The sequence below is a fragment of the Patiria miniata genome, unplaced genomic scaffold (assembly GCF_015706575.1).
Source record: "Patiria miniata isolate m_02_andy unplaced genomic scaffold, ASM1570657v1 HiC_scaffold_3, whole genome shotgun sequence".
In the NCBI taxonomy this organism is placed as follows: Eukaryota; Metazoa; Echinodermata; class Asteroidea; order Valvatida; family Asterinidae; genus Patiria; species Patiria miniata.
In genome coordinates this window covers 14,922,755-14,939,458 of record NW_024037069.1, presented here as the reverse complement: position 1 = coordinate 14,939,458, position 16,704 = coordinate 14,922,755, and the positions used below count along the sequence as shown (strand labels likewise).

The window sequence follows — 16,704 nt, the reverse complement described above, 5'->3', positions numbered from 1 at the left end:
ATCCCCTCCCACCCAGCATGGTACTTTCAAGTGCAGTTCCAGATGTGTTGTCTGCCAGATTCATATCCAGGAGTCTGACTCCTTTTCTGGCCACTCTTCTGTCACTACCCACAGAACCATTGGTAACATCACTTGTAACACCTCTAATGTCATATATCTCATTTCTTGCAGGGTCTGTGGAGTGCAGTATGTAGGTGAGACTAAGAATACGCTCAAGAAGCGTTTCTATGCCCATCGGTCAACGGTCAACACCAAGAAACTAGACACCCCTGTTGGTCATCACTTCAACCTGCCTAACCACTCCATTTCTGATATGATTTTGCAGGGCATTGAATCTCTTGGCCATCGCAAAGAGTCAGTTCGCCTCAGCAGAGAGAAGGTGTGGATGAATCGTCTTCGAACTATTCAACCACATGGTCTCAACATCCAACTTGGAAATGATTAATCCTTTTCTTCCTCCATTGTCCTCTGTTACAGATAATCCATCTGGTCTTCCTTGTTTGTGTTTACACATCTCCCGCCATCTTTCATCCCTTTCCACCTCCATACTGTTCCCCCCCCCCGCATCATCCCTTCACTCTCACACTCTTTTGTCCGTTCCCACTCCCTGTGACCTTTGATCCTTCCCCTTTCTGGTCCCTCCCCTGTTCATACCAGACCCCTTGTGGTTTGCCATCTCCCTTTGTTTCTTTGTTCTCTCATCCACCCTCCCCTGCATCTTTCCACACCTTTCGCACCTAATCCTCCTTTTGTGTTTCTTCTTTCAGCCCTGCATGTTTGTGTGCACCCCCATGTTAATGTATGTATCTCTGTCATTTCTGTTTTAGCCTCTGAAGAAGAACTTGCTAAGTTCGCAACGTCAGGCCACATTAATTTTAAGATTTATATATTTCAGGTCCATCCAGTCAGTAAGCAGTTTGCAGCAGTTTTACTTTTTTTCACTAATATTAATACTTATTTTTAGTGAAAACAAAATCTTAAGACTCGTTTTTCCAAATATTGGTTTCGGCTTCAGACTCCAGATAATACATTTAATTGTATGTTGCGAGTTAGCCCAGGTTGGACGACGTCTTCATTGCATTACGACTGTACACAACGGAGTCTGCTGGGCTAGTTGCGAGTATTGGGCACGCTCCTAGCTCAGGATTAAAGTATTGTAACTGAAACGAAACCGAATTTTGGAAAACGCACTCCAATCACGTGTCCATCAATAAATCAAGATGGCTGCGCCCTGCTGCATTATGTAATGTCTGATCACAAAGAGGTTTTCATACACTGTGAGACGGCTGACTACGCGGTATCGCTGATTAGAATCCTTTCCTTTGATTAGAAAGGGTGCCTGTAAGTTGTGAAACCATTGCATAAAACTGATATCCAATTAGGCCTAGGCCTAGTTTGGAGAGCCCCTCGACAGAAACTTGTTTCTTTTGGGTAATCCTGAGCTGCGGGAGCTTTTTGGGTGTTGTTTTCTGGGAAAGATTTCCATGTACGAACATGACGAAGTTCACTCAACACCCTGTGTACAAACCCTATGAGATTGGACTGAAAAATTGTAAGTGTTTTCTAAGAAAATGCTTGTATTTTCTCACTGCTCAAATTGACTTTGATGACATGAAATTGCTATCTGGGGGCTTGTTAATAGTAATACAGAGGAAAATTAGTGAACTTTGTATATATGGATAGCTGGAGTTACCCAGCCCTAAATTTTATCATTGGGTTGTACAACCCAATGATAAAATTTAGGGCTGGGTAACTCCAGCTAGTATATGGAAATCTTTCCGTTTTCTGTTATGTTTTCTGTTATGTTTACTACTCAGTGTTATTTGTACATGTAGTTGTGTTGTCTGTAGTTCACTGTTTGTAATATCCCGGAAAATGAAATATAAATAAATAAATAGGCCTAAATAAATAGTGATATCGTCAGACAATTAAAAGTCCTTAGCAGACTAGCTAAAAACTACGCGCTCCTATTTCTACGCACTCATGTTTAGCTTATATTTTGCAACGCATGCATCCTAAAAATGACATACTTTCACTCGGATCGTATCCTTTGATGCACGACCTTTAACCAGCAGGCGAAAAAAAGGCATTAGGAAAGTGCAGGTTTTACCGGGATTTCAGGCAAAAAATAATTAAAAAAATTTGCTTTGTACAGCTACTACAACAAATGCAGGCAGATCGATGCTTCCGGGCCTGGCAGAAGTTGAAAATATGACCATACGATGACCTTTCTTGGTCTCCCACTGTCGTCAGTATTAAAGTTTATATATCATAGATAATACTTTGCATTTTTACAGGGGTGTAAAAACTTACGGTGCAACCAAAAAGACTCGTTTCTTATATTATTTTGGATTTTTTTTTGTCGGAACTATTAAAATCTGACATCTTGACATTTGTCTCTGTTTATTGGGATCATCAAAATAACAATGTAAAAGTGGGATCTACAATAAATAGGTAAATATGTATAAAATGTATTTATGTAAATATGTCAATATAGGCCTGCCGAAATTAATCTTGAAATTATAAAAAGTGTATTGGCATAAAAAAAAAGGAAAAAGAAAGAAAATGTTTGAATAGCTCAATTTTCCTTAAACCAAGGAGTCTAACTCGTTTAAAAAAAAAAAAAAATTATATTGAGAACTTTACATAGCTCGGACAGCACTGCAGCACAGAGTTTTCATGAAGCGTCCCCTGTGTAGAATTAGGCAGGATTTTTTTCTACCGCGCCAAAACTGCACGCTTTAGAAAATCCCGCTTGCTGCCACAAATAAAGAGATTTCGCTTTGTTAAGGCGCCCCCCCCCCCAAAAAAAATAGTTCTGCTTCCGGTTTCCCTACATGTACCTACCCTATTCTGACAGGTCCCTACCCTCATTTTTTTATGGGGAAAATGAGAAAAAAATATCCCAAAACCATCAATTTCTATCTTTTACCCTTGACTACATGCAGATGCATCCATATGATCGTACACACTAAAAATTGGCAAAAAAAAAAGTTTCCCTACCTACCTACCCTATTTTCAAATGCCATGTAATCGGAAGCAGAAGCTTTTTTTTGTTGCCTTTTTGGTATAGTGGATGATCGTAATTAAGCCAACAATATAAGTTTTGTTGAGGAAAAGAGTGGTTGCTTTGCTATTTTTAAGCATGTACTTGGTTGCAAAGCCTTATCTGCGCAGAAATAGGAAGATCGAGGATATTTATGTAGTAACACAGTATGTGGCTATTGGCTAACGCGCACTGTACTTTGACATTTCCCTGGACTTTCGCATACAGTGTTGCCAAACCTCTTTCATTTTCAAGTTTCATATCTTTGTCAACATGGTCAATGTCAATTTGGGGCAATCGTGTAGTCACTGGCCCGGTTCCCTATAACACTGTAGTTGTAGGAAACCTCTGTTTTCTACATGTTGCATTCAAAAATGATTTTTGCAAATCACAGTTAATTCCAAAATGACTTTTGCAGCCTCAAGCACTCATTTTTCTCTGTAGATTAGGCGAAGTAAAAAAAAAAATGTTTCTCGTCCCCGCCTGCTTCCTTTTTGGAGGCCGCCTGGATTTTTTTATTATTTTTTATTTTTGAAAAATGCAGTAAAAAAACACCAAAAAAGTCCACAAATTCATCGGCAAAAAATACCAATACAACTCTAAATGACACTGTAAATATGTTCGGTTCTCTTGTCCAACTTGTCTTTCATTTAAGAAGTGTCTTTGAACAGTGGAACACCAACGGTTGTAGGAAATTTTAAAATGGCGTCCACCTTGAAAAAAAATTAAAAATAGAAAATAAAAAGCCCCGCTTCCTCCTTTTTTTTAAAAACCCCGGACAAGCCATGTTTTTTTTTTAAAAATTTTTATTCGGCCTTAAATCATGTTTTTTGTAATTTTGATAAGTACTTTTGAAGTTAATGAGACTTCTTTGATCATCATGGAGTCCAACCCTCGAGTACGGGGACAGACGGACTACATGTATATAAACAGATGGATGGAGAAATGGAGACTTCTTTACCTTTTTTGCACCAAGGCCAGAGACGTGCGAGTTCCAAAAGTTCTCAACATTTTATGTGAGACCGCACGGGCCTGCTGTTCCATGTTGTGGAACACTCCCCGAAAAACATGTGCAGACACAAAAGAACATTTTTGGACAGCCTGATTTTTATTCCCATGAAATGTGTACATTTTAAAATTAATTCTGTTCATTAACATTACTCCCAATTAAAGTAATCAGAAACAGTGTTCCCTACAAATGTAAACTTATAATCGCCCAAATGATGAAAAAAAGCCTTCATGGCCGTTCATACAATATTCATGTAAAAGCATGGTCATTTGGCTATTGGCTATTGGCATTGGCTATTCTAACCCTATCTCCCTGTTATTCTCAACCAATCAAAAACCACGTTATTTTCGCATTTTGTCACTAAAGTTTTGTTTTAGCCAATGAGCAGCGTGTTTACAAACGGCGTGGACATAGTCTCCATCTTTTTTTTCCGGGTCAGGCAGGTTGTCTTCATTGCAGTTTTAGCCCCATAATTTTCCTCTAAATTACATGTATATCAAAACCCTGCCCTCTTTCCACAGAATTAAGCTTGCTGATATTCAGTGTGTTATCTTAAGTGAACTATTCAGATGATTCCAAAGACATAAAGTGACTTTTCCTGCTTTATATCATTGCCAAATTCAGCCCAAAATCAGCTGAGTGTTCTTAACATGCTTTAACTTGACGCACTTGAACTTGAACTGAGTAGGCCTATTTTTGAAATTTTTTTAGTGAGTCTTGAAAGTGCTAACATTGCTGTATTTTCTTATGTTCAATACCAATTCTTTGCCATCCTTCAATTTGATGCATCCTGAACATTTACGGTATCTATCCTCTTCATTTAAAGGGAATATACAACATTTGCAAACATCGAAAAATAAAACTACCAAGTTTTGGCGAAATACCTTAATAGGATGTTGGTAAATGACAGTCTAAAGCATCCTGTAAAATTATGGCACCTGGTATACTGTAATTTTCAAGAAAAGTGGTATTTTTGTATCCATTTCCAACGCTGATCGGCCGATCAGCGTTGGAAACAACTGGCTTTTTTTCAAATACTGGCCCCAATTGACCATTGCACTTGTTTGCAATCGATTACAAACCTATGAACGGGTACGAGCCAGCTAGACTGGTTCCCTGACCTTACAATTCCCCAATGTATGTAAACTGCTCTGTTTCTTCTTATATGGAGTCAGGGAACCAGACTACAGGAAAATGATCGTTTTTCTTGGTTTTTATAGCATTTTCGAACCCAAAACCTCAAAAAAAGTCAGTGTAACTATATTTGCTATATATTTCCAACCCCCCAATTCCATCCATTTCTGAAAATTACAGCAAAAGCAAATGATGTATATTCCCTTTAACACCTCATATTTACAATGTACATTTACCACGCAGCATTCAAAGATGAATGAAGCAGCTATAGAGGACATGGCATCTTACTTGTGCCCTGGCCAAGTAGGGAATGCATCGTCATGGTACAGCGTCTCAGTTTGCCGGGCAGACTACTTGAGCTGCATCCCGCATCTTGGCTTCATCCTCCTCACCTCCATCCTCCTGCTTGTCTACGGATGTTTTCCCAGACTCAGACGGGACAAGACACCGTACACCCTCCACTACCCCTGCCACCACACCCGCTGGCTCCTGCTGTTCACCCTCCTCTTCGCCTTGACGTTCTTCATCCTGGAAGGGGTGCTGTCGGATTTCAAGTCCCCCCGAAGCCAAACCCAGCCCCACCTGTACCTTCCGGCAAGTTGTGCCTTCCTGGCGGTTGCGCTGGCCTGTGTGTACTACCATCATGCAGAGGCCTGGTTGAGACCAGGGTTCGCCTGGCTCTTGCTGGCTTACTGGGGGCTTGCTCTAGTTGGGAAGGCTTCAGACTGTCTAGCTGGATGGAAGACCTTGACAACATCGACGTTAGAATCGTTCGCTTTGATGCTATCGTATTTATGGTTTCTACATATGCAGTATTGTTTCTTGTTGAGCTATGTGCAATGATAGTCACGATGGTAAGTGCTAGGGTCAGTGATTCACTAAAGCCCACAAAATATTACATATTTCTGCTTACGGTTACCTGACCTACCCTATTTTTACGACTGCGACCCTAAAATGTTTATCGGCGACTTAAAAAAAAAAAAAAAATTGAAAAAAAAATCCTGTTTTTTGTTTTGTTTTCCCAAACGCCTTTCAGCAACCTTTTACGTCAAAAATACTATTCCTAGAAACATCCATTATTTTTAGAAGTTCCCTATGCGATTACAAGTTCCCTTCTCGATTTGCTGTTGCAGTGATGAAAACACTTACGTAAATTCTCAATGCAGCAATTTTTCTCCTTTTTATTTGTATTTGATTAAAAAAACCCAAAACATTTGAACCAAGGACCTTTTAGAACTGAGACGACGAAATTATGCTTGTACGTACATGTACATCTTCACGAGTATTTTAATCTTTTCTTGTATTTTTCTCCTTTCTTCAGGCTTTTTATATCTAACTTGCATTTAATTTTGTCAATCAGTTTCTGAGGCGATCCAAACACAAGAGTCTACCAGATGATCTGTTGAAGCCGGACATGAAATATTACATGAGGTAAATGAATGATAATAATGCCCCCTCCCAGTAACTGCTTCCCCCGCCCCCTCTTTTATTTTGCGTTCCCCTCTTACCTCATTATTGAAGTTTGTGGTTATTAATCAGATTTATACCATTGAATTCAAATTCACTTTTCCCGACAGATATGTGAGTTTTCCGTCGCTGATATTCTTCACCTGGCCGGGTTGGCTGTTACGTGTGGGTTACCAACACCCTCTGGAGATAAAAGATTTAGGCAGTTTGCCCGAAATGAGTACCTCCCGCTCCAATGAGAAAAACTTTGAGTTTTATCTGCAGAAAGAAAAGGTATACATGTATATGCTTTTCGGACTGTAAAGTGACTCTTTTTACATGCATGCATGATTTCAACATTTGAAAAGATCATTCCATTTTTTCTGATGAATGTATTTCATACATCACCAGTGTCACTTGTTTGATCTGTGCGAAAACCATACCAAGGTTTATGTAATGTTGAAGTGCATCTTAAAGTCAAAGTACATGTACATGTAAAACACCATATGTGATGCGATCAAGCTAAATGAGTCGTTTGTCAGGAACTTTCATTTGGAGATACAGGCCAAAATAGGGCCACTTCATCGTATCGCTTCATCACATCTTTTGGTGTTCCGACTTCCATTAATTTTGAAGTAAAGATGGTACCAGCATGCAGTTTTCACAGCAGTAATGCTGAGATTGTGCTTTTTTCAAATCTGTAAAAAGAAAATTACCAGGGTCAACAAGCAACTCATTTAGCTGGATCGCATCACATATCATCATCATCATCATCATCATCATGTCAGGATCGCCTGGGTTGTGACGACATCACGAGCCAGTCCCTGAGTCCTCTTCCTCCAGCTGTCTCGATCTACCATGCAGGTGCGCAGCTCCTCTGCAGATGTGAGATCAGTGTCCCTCTTGAGCTGGTCCACAAAGGTCAGACTTCTTCTCCGTCTTGAGGCAGTGCCCTGGGTGGGCTCCCACAGTATGGTTGGGTGAGCAGCAAGTTCAGGGTGGCGGACGCAGTGGCCAGCAAGATCTGATCTTGTGAGTCACTCTCTGCATGCCGTTGTAGAGGTCATCATTCCTCATACGATCCTGCCACGATACGTTGAGGGCTATACGTAGCATGCGAGTGTAGCATCCATCCAGTGACTTCTCCTCCTTGGTTGTGAGGGTCCACGTCTCTGCACCATAGAGCAGAACGTACTCAATCGTACTGATGGCTGACATCCATACCTTTTTCATGCTGTGAAGTGCTGACCACGCCAATCCTCGTCTGGTCTTGATGTCTTTTCCGCTTGAGTCGACATACGCTCCAAGATATTTGAAATCGGAACGATCTTCAGCAGCGTGCCGTCTCTGGTGTGGATGGTAGCGTCAGTCGTGTTGTATGCCAGCACTTTGGTCTTCTCAGTGTTGAGATGTAATCCCATCTTCAAACATTCTTCCTCCACTGAGAGGAGAAGGGTACGAGCCTGTTCCACAGTGTTTGAGATCAGTACTATGTCATCGGCGAAGTCCAGATTGGTGACTGTTACTGGAGGCACTCTCCGGCTCTTGCGCTGTGTCAAGGTGAAACCTAACTCCACCTCTCTCCCGTCAATGGCCCTCCTCAAAGCATAATCCAGCACAATGATGAAGAGATAAGGAGCGAGGGTATCGCCCTGTAGCACTCCTGCAGAGATGTATGTGAAGGCCCAAAGTATCATTTTGGAATTACATGCATCTGAAGTGAATATTCCGAACTATTTACAAATCCAGGCACTCATTTCTGACTGAGGCCTTCATAAACTGCAAACAATTTTTATATTATTTTCGATACATTCGACAAAAATGCCTTAGCTTTATACCTGTAGAGGGATGAGACTTTGCTCCCTAATTAATCATATATCATCCAAATGCCCCCCTCCCCCGCCCCCAAAAAAACGCTAGGAGGTTTGGGGAGGATTTTTTTTTCAGGATGGAGGAAGGCAGCCCAAGGAACCATTGCTAGTTTTTTTTTTTTTTTTTGATGGCCCTTGAAAGATGTTAGTGCAAAGAATAGACCAATGGGTCCCTTCACATTAGTGCTGAATTTTGGAGGACTCAAGACGTTTCTCAGCAAAAGTTGCCAGTGTAGGGCAGTGTAGATGGAACATTTTTGACAGGGGGGGGGGAGGAAGGGACGCTATTTATATATCTCCGTTACAGTAGATTGTTGAAGAAAAAATATTCAGTTTAGGAGAGGGAGGGGGGAGAGGCAATATGTCCCCTCCCACCCCAACTTCCACAGCCTAGGCCAGCTCTTGAGCTAAGGTTAATTAATTGACAGTATTAATATTTTGGACTGCTAGTGGTCACAGAATGCTGCAACTTCACATTTAATGATTAACCCTAATCGTCCTGAATCCTTCAAAAACCTTTTTGCCAAGGCAGAGGAATTTGGAGGATTGAGGTTACATGGCAAAAGTGCGTTACTGATTTCCTAGGATTCAATTTGTCAAGGTTTTGGGCCAAACCTTGTGTTGTTTTTGCTCAGCCATGCATAAATATAGGCCTGGATTATGCTTGAAATCCTCCGTACTGCTCCAGGATGTCACTGGTCAAGCCTCAACATATTGACAGTCACTGCCGCAGGATTTTGCAGGATTCAGGCAGTGGTCACCCCTCCATGGACTATATTCAAGAAATAATGGAGGAATTTGCAGGATTGAGGCTAATAGGCCTATTGAGGCCAATTGCAAGATTTTGCAGGATTGATGCTACATCCTAGCAAAAGAGTCAAGGAAGTTAGAATTACATTTCTTTCGCCTTTTTTTTGGCAGGAGAGAGCTGCCAAGTTGGGTGGTCCGGAGCACTTCTCCTTATACCGTGTCCTCTTCAGGGCTTATCTTGGCTGGCAAGTGGCGGCGTTCCTTCTGAAAACCCTGGCGGACGTCCTTCAATTCATCGTTCCTCTCACTGTTGGGGGAATTGTCACCTACGCAACGGTGCTGTACTATGAAAAGGAGAAAACAACTGATGAAGTAAATTGTTTAAATTTTTTATTTTTTTATTTGAAACTTTATTTAATTTGCAGCAGAGTCTCCCCCCATTTTCAGGAGTTAAAGTTGGTCCTTTTCTTCCACTTGCTGTCCTGTCCTAAGAAAAGAAAATCATAGGTTGCTGTGGTCCAATGGTTACGGTGTTCGACTCGTGTGCCGTGGTACATGGGTTCGAATCCTGACCGTGGGAACATGATGCTTGTGCTCTTAAGCAAGGCACTTTACCATTATTGCTTCGTCCTTCGGATGGGACGTAAAGCCGTAGGTCCCGTGTGTTGTGTAATGCACGTTAAAGAACCCAGTAACGCTTATCGCTAAGAGAAAGGGTTTGCCCTGGTGTTTCTGGCAGTGGCTGCAATATGCGCCGCAGCTCCTTGTAAACCCTTATCAGGTGCTACTTACGGGTCTCATATTTCTCATAAACTTTATTTACCTTTCTTTAATAATAGACATATCTCCAGCGCCTTGAGTACCTAATAGTTGGTAGATACGTGCGCTATATAAGACTTCGATATTATTATGTTATTATTAAAGTAAATATTTTGAATCATAATTTTCACCGGGAATCAATTGGAAAAAAAAGGATGTGTCAAACTTTTGGTTACAAAGTCATTCAGTCAATGAATTTCCAAATTGCCATCTTGCCAAGGGCTCTTTTGCATTATTACTATGTAGGTTACTGAGCTATTTTGTAAAAACTTATTCAATTTTTGAGTACAATTTTTGAGAATCACGTACATGAAGATGGCAATTATTAGTGTTATCTTTGTTTGTCTGAACAGCTATCCGACTTTGTAACCGTAAATGAATTCTTCAGTGATGGTTTTGTTCTACTGTTCATCATGGGTGCCGTTGGGCTGTTGAGGGTGGTCATACTACATAGCAACTACCACTGCCTGATCTTATCTAGCATTCATCTCCGAGCTGGAGTACAGGTAGGGAATGTCTTAAGATATTGGTTGTACTTTTTGTTGCAGTGTGGTGTTGTTAGGAGGCTGAAGAAGGACCGTAGAGCTATATTAACCCGAACCGAACTCAACCCATCAAAGTTCAACAGCAGGTTTTGTTTAAATCTGTTGGGATAGGTACAGTACCCCTAAACTGATGGTCTTTTACATTGGGTTTGGCATACCTCCAGAAACTAAGTACAACAGTGTGTGTGTACGATTTCCCATGTGGGTGTTGGAATTTGCCTGAATGGATATGGTTCCTAGTAAATTATGCTGGGGAGTTAGGGTTTAATGACTAGAGTGCTAACTCGATCCACATTCTAATGCGGGGAGAAACTTTGAAGCTGTCCTGGGCGCAGACATTTTGAATTCATGTGCGTGTTTGTAGAACATAATGAAATTAGATGGATTGAATTTTGAAAGTGTACTCTAAATGCAACAGTCAAGTACAACATACGCAAACAACTTAAGCGTGTCATGACGGTTAAGAAATGTCACGGCAAAAATGTCTGCAGCGGATAATTGCATGCGTTGCGCTGTTTGCGTAGAGAAAAATGACACGCTCATTTGCTGATAGTGCGTTTCGGTTTTGGGCATATCGACTATGATAACGCACCTGTATAGAATGCAAAGGCAGATATGCAAATAGCTGTACAAAAGCCGTACACAATTTTGAGTTTTCCATAGGTTTGTGCACAAACATGAATTCGCCCAGCAGGCATCACTTTGTACATTGAGTCAGCGCTGTAGTACTTTAGTATAGCTCTATGGGAACGTTACATTACCCAGTTGTGAACATTCCTTTGTTTGCATGTAGTTAAGAAAAACTGGAGAAAAAAAATCATTTTACTCCCACTGTGAAAACTCTTTCAACCCAAATTTTTGATCATGATTTTCGTCGAGTGTTCCTCTTCATTTTGCGTCTTCACTACCTGCACTATGAGAACATGCAGTGCAGTCACTGTGTGGACCTCTGAACAAAGGATGTCCACACAGTGCAGGTAGTGAAGACAGTGTGTGGACTTGCCCACATCCACGCGATGTTTCTCCCATCTCTGAAAAATAATTTTAGAGGTATTTTGGGTTAGGGTTATGTGTCACAAAATGAAGAAGAAAGCTTAAGGAAATCATGATCAAAAATTTGGGTTAAAAGACTTTTCACGGTGCGAGTAAAATGAGTTTTTTTTCGCCGGTTTTTCGTAACTATACGGAAACAAAGGAATGTCCACACTAGGTCTGGACCCGTGAACAAAAGATGTCCACTCTCGTTTGGGCAGTGACGCGGAGTGTATGCAATCAATTTCCAATCAGAAATTTGTTATCCTCGATGCCTTGTCTACTTGTACTACCTTTCTTCTTTTTCTGGGAGTCATTTTGTGACACTGCACGTAGCTTCGTTTTGTTTCTATCCCTAGGCCGCAGTGTACAACAAGACCCTCCGTCTGTCTGGCTGGACGGTTACCAGTGGAGCCATGACTACCGGGCAGATCACCAACTTGATGTCCATCGATGCCTTTCACCTCATGATGTTCTACCAGTATGGACAGTACGCCTACTCCTTACCCTTAATGGTGAGTGAACACTGTCCAAACCTTGCCTCCCTGAATTTGGCAAATAGTATGCAAATAATAAATGTTTATGAGTGCAGTGGTGGAATATTTTCATGAGTTGAAAGATTGAACGTTCCATTCAACGAGGCGAAAATGGAACATTCCATCTTTCAACAAATGAATATATTCTCACTATTGCACGAATGCAAAACGTTCATTATTTGTTTTATATAACATCCACGTGTATCTTTGTTATTTGATTGGAGGATAAAACTTTAAGAACAAACAAAACTCACAAAACTGTATCATATCCACTACTTTTTTGAGCTTGTGCAAGGCAAAGGTTTAAAAGTCAAATCATTGACATTAATGAAAAGTGACATTGTAAGTTCTTAAAACAATGCAAAAAAAATCATTAAGGCAACTGCATCCACTTCAAAGGCAATTTTTGTACTGCTATAATGCATGCTATGGTCTAAATAGCGTGAAGATCGTATGTCGCCGGCCCGCTGCGCATCTTAGCATGTGTGCGGCCTGCAATAGATTAAAAGGGATGGGATGAAAATGCACGGTGAATGGAACCAAAAATGCACGGTTATGACGTAGGCCCTGCAATGGTTCTATTAATGAATGTCGCCTGACCTACAATCCTCCAATCAAATGACAAGGACTTACTTGGGTGTTATTTAAAGCACAATAGAGGTCCTTGTTCTGCTTCAACAATATAAAATTTTATATAATCCATGAGCCAAAGATTAGGGCATTCCAATTTGGTCGAAGGGATAGTTGCCTACAGTCGTGTCTTTCTTCATTAGACGGATCAGATGTCGGTACAAATTATTGAGGTGGCAAAACTTGGGTGGTGGCAAATTATTTGTTCCATCAGCCAAAGTGTTCCGGGCTACTACAAGAAAATTCGTATTTGGAGTATTTTTTCCCCGTTCCTGATAGGATTAATTGTCATTATTCAAAAGCAATAATTTGTCAGTTTCTGAAGTAGGTGTCGGTGAGACTAGTTAAGAAAGTCAAATGAGGAATATGATAGTGGCAATTACTTCATTTATCACTGCTGATTCTGTAGTTCTTATAAATGGCTGAAATTGGCAAATGTCTGCAACCAAGTGCAGTGGAACGCCGCTATAACGAACACCGCGGGATCCACACAAATTGTTCATAATAGCGATCGTTCGGTATAGCGATTTTATGTTGGCGGTGCTCCGGTACTCACTTTTCAATAAACAGTGCCCTTCAGAACTTCATCCTGCATGCATCACCCCGGTACATGTGTTACTGAAAGATGACTCTGAACTCATGCCAACTATTGAATTATGTAATAACACAATTTTTGAGCTTACTACCTACGGCGATAGGTGGCTTTCCCCTTCTATTCCTTGGGGAAATGATAGCCACTTGTCAGTTTCTGTTTGTATCTTTCAATAACAATGTTCGGTACGTTTTGTACACGAAAATCGGGAGCCAAAGAAGATGTTCGGTATAGCTGAATGTTCGGTATAGCGGTGTTCGGTATAGCGACGTTCCACTGTATAGTCACGAATGAGGGGGAAACGGGAAAAATTCAGTACAGGAAATTTTGTCAGTAGTTAGGTTTGTTTATGGGTGAGCGCAAGCGTTGACATGACGCACACATGCGTGCTATTATTCATCGGTTCAGTGCATGACATGGCGGAACTGCAATCGGCTGAATGAGAATGTGTCCTGGATGCTGACTTCAGGCGCAATTCAAAACATGTGACTCGGCTAGGTTTGAATTGAATTCGAGATCTTTGCATATTGTTTTCTCGGAATATTCAGCATTCACTGAGCTAACACTTCATCAGGTTAGTTGTTGGGCACCCGTCTTCAGATTTTGAGCACTTTTGTTGCTTCAAATGAAAAAAAAATGCACAAATGACAAATGAGCTACTCTACCTTAATAAACGTCTATGTGATACCACTTTGCACATGGTTTGAACATTGTTGCATATGTGATGTTAACTCTTACAGATCATTGTGTTGATGGCCATGCTTGTCCACCTTCTGGGCGTGGCTGCCCTGATTGCGTCCGTCTGTTTCGTCATCGCTATCCCGATCCAGTACAAGCTGGCTCAGTTCCAAGCCAGAGTCCAGAAGCATGCACTGGTAAGATCAGTGTTGGAGCCAAGTCACTTGAGTCGATTGTGAGTCTTGAGTCGAGTCACAGTGTGAGTCTTGAGTCAATTGATTCGAGTCACATTTCTATGAAATGGATGTGCATGGACATGGGCACACCTATAACGATATGTAAATGATGTGCTGTCACAGTAAATAGGGAATGGGGATTTAATAACAAACTGAATTGTGAGTCACAGGTCATTAGTGTCAAATCTGAGTCATGATGGTCGAGTCCAAGTCCGAGTATGAGTCTCTGCTGATGTGACTCAAGTCAGTGGTTGGACCAGTTGACTATTTTCACCAGAACTGATTGCATTTTGTCTTATCAGGTTTTCAGATTATCACTCTAAATCTGGCAGCACAGGTGATGAGTTTTCCTGATTAGCTTTGCCCTAAACTCAACAAAAAGTTTGTACACATTTTTGAAGTTTTGGCACAAGTGGAATGGTCAAGGTTTAAACATTGGCTGTTGAGTAACTGGCTCATTATTGCAGTCCTGCATGTGAAGTGGCCCTCCAGGTTTTAACACACGCCAGAACATTTGCAATAACCCTGAACTGTAACTCCGGATTTAACATGAAAATCCTTACTCAAAGTGAAGATAGGACTGGGACCTAATACCCTGTGAATTTTTTTCCGCCTGAAATGGTATCATTCTGAAGGAAATCCATGATTGAAAGTGGTTTGAGAAAGTGTGCCTGCAGGCACGGTGTTTTATGTGTGTTACCCCTACAACTGTGCAAACGTTTTTTCTGTTTTCTCAAAATGTGTAGTATCCACTGAGCTGAAACTTCAACAGGTTTAATAGTTGTTGCGCATCGTTCTTAAGATTTTAAGTTTTGGTCTAACGACAAAATTGCAGTAAACTGCTAGGGTATCTGATTAAAACCAAATTCTCCTACCACATTCCAATTTGATCCCCTCTCTTCTCCCTCACAGAGAATTTCTGATGAGAGGCTGAAGCAGACCCACGAGATGCTGCAAGGAATGAAGCTCATCAAGCTGTACGGCTGGGAGAGCATCTTCTGCAGTGAGATCTCCAGCGTGCGGTACAGGGAGATCAAGAAACTGATGAAAGCCGTCATCTTCTTCTGCATCTCGAGTGAGTTGAACTTTTGGTCCAAGATGCAGATCATCTCTTAATATTTTTCTTTAAAACAGCGATGTGGGCTTCTACTTCTGACATTCTGTCGGTTGCCATATTCCTAGATAAGGCTTTCGTCTGGCAGTCTGACTAGTTGACAAAGATTGCATTTTTTTGTGCTTGGGAAACACATTCAATAACTAACTGGTACAGTTTCACCATTTCTATTGGTGGATCACGCATCACATGGTTGGTTTTAAACTGACAATTCATGAAAACCTGCCATGCAAAGAAATAACAATAGTAATTTGAAATTGGAAATAGCAAACAGGGATCACTCAGAGAGGATACAGATTTTTATTGCAAAGTTTCAAATGAACCACACAGGGAAACTGACGAGGCGAATCACTTTTTACTAGGTCTGCATCATTTAGGCATGATCCCTGGCTGCATAGCATATACGGGTTTCTGACTAGCGCCCCTAGAACAAAGATATTAAGGAATTGGAGAACCACCAACAAACGGCTGGGTAGCTCAGTTGGTAGAGCACCGGAATGGTTGATCCGGAGGTCGCAGGTTCAACCCCGCTCTAGTCAATTTTTTTGTTCAATTTTTCAAAAATAGTTAAAACCGATTAAGTGCCTGGTTGTGATCGGTGGCCAGGCCCTTAACAGGTGTTAAACCACATGTAAAATGTAACTGCTCCGTGACACTGTTATCCCCTTATTGAAGTAAATTTGGCCTAGCGACAGCATTCATTAAAGAAATGTCTATATCGAATGCACCTGTCAGTCACCCCTGTTTCTGAGATTTCCCGTTTGGACTGAAAGGATCTCACAACTACATCTCATGGCTGCATTGCACATTTGTAAAAATGTTTCCTTTTTTTCTTTGTCAACAGTTCTTACAAGCTACTTTGTTCCTGCTTTTGTCACCCTATTGGTAAGTTTTGGGTCTCAAGGCAATCAATCCGGGTATTTTGTATTATCTGATTACGGCCAATTATGCAAAGATTTGCAAGAGGGTGATGTTAATTCACTATTGGGTTTTACCCTTCGCCGATGTATTTTTATAAACACTGTATACTCAGTGTTGCCTCGAGTGATTGAAAGAACACATAAACAAACTACTCGGGCGGGATTCGAACCCAAGACCTCCTGCTTTCTAGTGCAGACGTCTTTCCATGTGATCACCGAGCTTGCTGGGGTCGGCTGGCTGGTTTGAATCTGATATAGCACAATACATTACCATTTGTCCATATGATACTGTGGGGAATGAGATGCACTTAAGAAGACTGCTCAGGGTTTCACTTTTTTCATTAAG

At 41.1% G+C, this 16,704-nt stretch overlaps 1 protein-coding gene across 1 annotated transcript; it reads left to right on the top strand.

The window, feature by feature from the left end:
• Positions 1-1,192: 1,192 nt before the first annotated feature.
• On the top strand, positions 1,193-16,323 carry LOC119738419 (ATP-binding cassette sub-family C member 9-like; the record flags this gene model as incomplete). The annotated part of the gene is given in 10 exon segments (XM_038213317.1): positions 1,193-1,341; positions 5,433-6,043; positions 6,550-6,620; positions 6,767-6,929; positions 9,428-9,628; positions 10,429-10,581; positions 12,012-12,167; positions 14,151-14,285; positions 15,237-15,399; positions 16,283-16,323. Coding segments are annotated over 9 exon segments (1,617 nt in total), but the record flags the coding sequence as incomplete, so codon positions are not given.
• Between the last annotated feature and the right edge of the window lie 381 nt (positions 16,324-16,704).